Source organism: Montipora foliosa, chromosome 12 (genome assembly GCF_036669935.1).
Source record: "Montipora foliosa isolate CH-2021 chromosome 12, ASM3666993v2, whole genome shotgun sequence".
In the NCBI taxonomy this organism is placed as follows: Eukaryota; Metazoa; Cnidaria; class Anthozoa; order Scleractinia; family Acroporidae; genus Montipora; species Montipora foliosa.
The window spans coordinates 7350822-7356141 of record NC_090880.1 but is presented as its reverse complement, the minus strand read 5'-3'; the positions used below and the strand labels follow the sequence as shown (position 1 = coordinate 7356141).

Sequence of the window (5320 nt, the reverse complement as noted above, 5' to 3'; positions counted from 1 at the left end):
AGCATCAAAAATAGTCAGTAATAGTCAGTGTCAAACCATTACCCTACAATGATAGCTCCTGACTACCACTACGTACTCTACTGATATAGTGTTATTTGGTTAATATTTTGGTATCCGGAGTTTCTAGTTCGTAACTGTCCCTAATTTATCAAGACACGGACGATGAAGTGATTCCTCGATACACTTCAGTCACATCTTATTCCAGAAGATTGGGTTATATCTTTATAACTTGTTTATGATACTTGGCAAAATAAAGTTATTAATTTTCTATCCTTTATTTACAGCAGTCTTTATCAGGATTTGTTCATTATAGTTTTCCTTCACGTTGTAAGCTTTATATTTCTAGCGCTAATGACATTTGAGCAGTCATATCAGTTATCTCAAAGGTATTACACAAAGTTGGCATTTGCTACATGGGTAGACTCGCCTGTTTTCTTATAGTTCATATCCTCCAGATCCGCCGTTGATATCAATGAGCATTTCTTATTCATTCACTATCATACTATCATGACAGCCATGACAGCCATGTCTAACATTGTTCTTGAATATATAAACGGAAAGTTCTATATGATTCCATAGTCAAAATAGAACGTTACAGTAAATTGTGGCAGCCACATACAGTGTTCGTTTCGTATTTCGAGTTCGCATCTCTTTTACTAAATTGGTAGTAATTCGGCTTGACGTTTCCCGCTGTAACAAATCTTTGAACACAGGGCGATGCCAGTCCCAAGGTGCCTGCCCATTCCGGACGAGGTTTTTACACCAAACTCTCCGGAAGATCATCTCCTAAGGTACTGTTTATTGTACTTGTAGACATCAAATCAGGCGTGCACTCCTCTTCCAGTCGAATTCTTGCAAACGTTCCTATCTGTTCCCCTCCTTCCAGATCGGTTTCATTGAAATGATCCCGTAAAGAGTCACTAAGAAGAGGCTCCACCTTTGAAGATTTTCGCGTTCGAAATCGATCATCGGGGTCCCCTCTTCTTTCCCAAATGGTCGGGAAAAATCTATCGTTATTATCCTGATTGGCACTTATAGCAAAGTTTATCACGTTGAGATGATCGGTTGAGAGATCGCTTAGCAATGGTTGAGCTTTGATTAATTTCGTTGGCCTATGGAAACGACCGCTTGGATCCTCTCGTCTTTCCCATATGTCTCTAAAAGAAGAATAACGATTGTATCCATAACTGCCGGGATCTAGAACCGTTTCCTCACAAGAACATTTCATATCCCTGTTGATATCATTGATACCTTGGTCGCAAGAAGGAGGCGGATGCTCATCTAGAACTGAAAATGAAGAACGCAGTTCTGCGCTTATATTGGATAAACTGCGCCTTACGTCTTCCAAGCTTGCAGTCACCGCCTCATCGTCGCTGTCAGTTAAGTCTTCCATGGAAGCGATCGTAGCAATCGGTGGTATTTCATCACATGTCTCAGAAACTTCGTCAGCTATGTCATGAGAAAATATGTCTGTTTCACTAGTGGGGACCTTCACATACGATTTATTGTCGTTCATTTTGGGGTTTCTTTTTAACTTTGCCATACTCAGCATTTTCTTGAAAAAACTGACCAAGTCCTGAGCAAGATAACCGGCTCTTTTTGTTATGTAGGTCTTCATGAATTCCCCAAGTTCTGCGTCCGCAAAGGTATCGCCTTGGACGTCTTTAACCTCTTCATAAGAGTCATTCAGTATTGCAAGGAACATGTTTAACATGATCATGGACATGCTAAGCATATAACAGAACACATACAGAGGTCCGACAATTCTGCTGGTGTCTTTAAGTTCGTGGAAATGAGTTTCGCCTCCCAGAATCATCTGACATACGGCACGCATAGCTTGGAAGAACGAAGAATACGCTGGTACATTTGCACCAAATACGAGAACCCCGAGCTGAGTGTAAGCTAGAATAATTCCCACAAAGACCAAGAAAAATGATAAGAGGTGATCAATGGATTTCTGTATGGTAGCAGTCATTTGACAGATGTGTCGATTAAACCGAATCAATCTGAGAAATTTCATTGTTACGATAAAAATGACAAAAGCCAAAAGGTAAATTTCAAGGTCGGACCACAGAACAATATAATCCGTACTGGATGTTTCAAATGGATTAGATTGCACCCGCTTCACAAATAGGCTCGTGTACATTTCCTTAAAGAAGAACATTACAATTGCTGCAATAGCTCCACATATCTGGAAAAGTTCCATCCAGTTCCAAAACTGTGTAAAATAGGCACATTTTTGCCGATAAACCTTCCCAATCTCAGTAAAAAGGAAAAACAAGATAATCAGCATAAGAAGTAGCTGACAGAGTTGATAAAATGATTTAAAGTTAGAATCAGGCGATGCGTACAAAGTTAAGGTGGTTACTTTTGCCACCGTATTGTAACCACCTGTCGGTAAGCGTTCAAATAGGTACTTCACGACGCTAAACAAGGCAGTTGCAGGCTGATGAATTGTAAATTCAACAAATACTGCCGCTGTGAAATCATTTATCCACTTGTTTTCCTCAAGGTTGTCTAACACCCTAAGGGCGGACCGCGTGTTGTAGCCAAGATCGGCAACGAAACCACCACCGCCATATGCACTTTGTAAACCCTGCATGGAAAGCGTGCTCAGATTTTCCGCGGTTTGATAACGCCATGGTTTCGGACACAAGTTTTGCAGCTCAAACAAAGAGAGAAGTTCAGTGGAATTATCTTGTGGAATCCACCCTGGCTGGTTGTAAGAAGTTGAGTAGGCAAGCTTGTCGGCATAGGTTGACAAGCAACGATGGAACTGGTGAGCCAGATCTGGATGTCGGACTTCCATCGCACATTTCTCGTCTGAAGAAAAAAAACATCAAAGGTACTGTGTGAAATTAAATAACTTGGTACAGTTCCGAAAGTTTCATTGCAAATAGATTCCATAAACAGTTTTGAATGCTAACACGACAAACTAGCTCTCGCTGCCTGTCAAAATTGTGTGGATGCATATTATGGACAAAACTGAGAGGTAACGTTACGTGTAAATGAAGTTTCAGATATTTCTCAAATTACCGTTGTTGAGATACAAAAAAGGAAGACCGCGGTCACTGAATACCTTCGTTCCAAGCCAAACAACCAAGTCTTCTAATAAACTAATAATGCTTTGTTGAATTATATAAGCACTTGGAATATTTTTTTTAAGCACACGAGAGAAGTGCTAGAGAAGCACGAACCGTAAGCAAGTGCTACTCGTACTTCTCGAGTGTTCTTAAAATTCCCAAGTGCTTAATATGACTCAAAAATGCTCGAGGAACAAGCCTTTTTATTTCTGTTATAAAATAGTAACGAAAAAATTCAGGCAGAACCATATGTTTGTAAACAAGTTTAATCAATCAACATCGATTTTCTCCGAACATCAATAAAGCGTTATTTTTATCGGTTCAAATCCTAAATGAAAATAAAATGCTACCTCATTCACCTTGGACTGTTTTTGTTTAAAGGTTCTTAACTAAGAGAGACCAAATGTTTGAGAAAGTTGAAACACATCACTCCTTTGTACGTGGAGGCAAATTCATGTTAATTTTCACATTCACCTATTACGGGATATAATACGAACTTGCAAGAGACCATCTTCCAGATGGTTTGATAGCTTAGAAGGTAAAGAAAGTGCAGTGCAATCGCACGGTCATGAGTTCGAGTCCCGTTTGAACCTGTTTTTTTCTTTTCCAATCTTCTCTGCATCTGCTCGAGATGCTTCACAAATCGCGATGAGCACTTTCGCTTAGAATATATTCCTTTTACCTGGTCTGATGCGAGACTGTCGCAAACGAGGCATTCCCACCATGAAGGCCTCTCTGTTGCTAAGAAAACCTTCCTTGTATTCAAAAGGATCGCCATTGTACCAGCGGACGCGGTACAGACCTGGAACTAAGACTTTTCTGGTCCATTTCCAGAACATGGGTGGACTATTAACCTTTTTAGGAAAAAGAATTCGAAGAATCAACAGCCATAGGACCATGTGATTATAAATAGCAGAAGTCCGTAAAAGAGTGTTGATCTCTCTCATTTGGCCTAGGCCCATCAGTTTACGGTATCATCTAAATTTAAGATACAGGTCCCGCCAAATTATGGCCAATCCGATTGGCCCTGATGACCACAACGCTTCTGATTGGTCTGTAACCAAGTGGCGGCACGAGGGATTGCACGTGCTAAATGCAAAATCGTGCGCTGAATGCAATGCCGCTACGATTTCTTCCCGCAAAAACCTAGCAGTAGCCTTTCTACGAATAGACATTTTACCGTAAGGTGATGGGCCTCATGGGCCTCTTTCCATCGCATGTCGAGACCTCTGAGTCATAAACGTTTGTAAATAGAAGTGTATCTACAAGACGAATGCTCTTTTTACTAAATGTAAAATCACTGAAAAGAGGATGTTGTTCGAGCGCGCTTCAGAACTACCTGAACCTTGCCTACTCAACAGGCTTGACACTAATGAAATTCTGTGATATCTACCAACGAGCCAATTCAAGCTATCACTTGAAATTTTAAAAAGCTAGATTATTTAAATCTTTTTTGAAGAAAATTCCAAGTCTCTTGAAGTGTCTGCGATAAATAGATCAAACACTCAATTAAGGGAAGAATAAATTACCTTTTCAAATCCAGAGAAGATATTTTCTAGCTCTGAAGTCAGGGCAAACCTGGTAGGCTTCCTGTTTCCATAGCACACTACCATGAGAAAGGCAATGAACATGAAGAAGAATACCATCTCGATTATGGTCCTGAACATTTCTAGCACCTTACTCTGAAATTCACGCGCTCTTTTGAGTGCCTCTCCTTCTGGTGGCGCCACCTGGCTGTTCGTTCCACCATTTCTGGATATCGATGATCCGATCACGGAGTCCTGCTCCGGTGGCTTCTTGATCAGAAGTGACAGTAGCGAAGCAATCAAGATAACTTTGATAGGCTGCGTTATTATGACATCTTGGAAAAACGACACCATGATTGAAGTGAGCCACTGGTTTGATGTCTCCGCTCCCCACATCATACTGTAGAAGACTGTGAAAAGGGCAGATGCCAATGAAGCCAGAATACATATCACCCATCCTACGTACACGAAAAAATGCGGAAGACATCCAGGCACCTTCTGGTTGGCGAATCGAGCTTCCTCTGGAAGGGGGTATTTGATGTTTTTAAAGATTGTCACCACCAAGACATTCACTGGAATTGCAATAATGCTGCTTTGGATTCCAATTTTAATTTGTGTCCAGCTTAACTTGATCGGCCCGATCTGAAATGTGTCTGTTGGCGCTTTGTCGAATTGATAAAACATGGCGTTCGTTATCAAAGTGGCAAACAA

At 40.8% G+C, this 5320-nt stretch overlaps 1 protein-coding gene across 1 annotated transcript in view; it reads right to left on the bottom strand.

Moving 5' to 3' along the window:
- Nucleotides 1-255: 255 nt before the first annotated feature.
- Nucleotides 256-5320, bottom strand: part of LOC137979267 (polycystin-1-like protein 2) — a 77628-nt gene continuing 72563 nt past the window's right edge. Inside the window, exons 18-20 of the mRNA XM_068826489.1 lie at nucleotides 4613-5320; nucleotides 3766-3937; nucleotides 256-2823 (exon numbers count right to left, since the gene is read on the bottom strand). The exon at nucleotides 4613-5320 is cut by the window's right edge and continues 558 nt beyond it. Of these exons, the coding sequence (XP_068682590.1) occupies nucleotides 758-2823; nucleotides 3766-3937; nucleotides 4613-5320 (2946 nt within the window). The 3' untranslated portion in view covers nucleotides 256-757. The remainder of the gene's footprint in view (nucleotides 2824-3765; nucleotides 3938-4612) is intronic.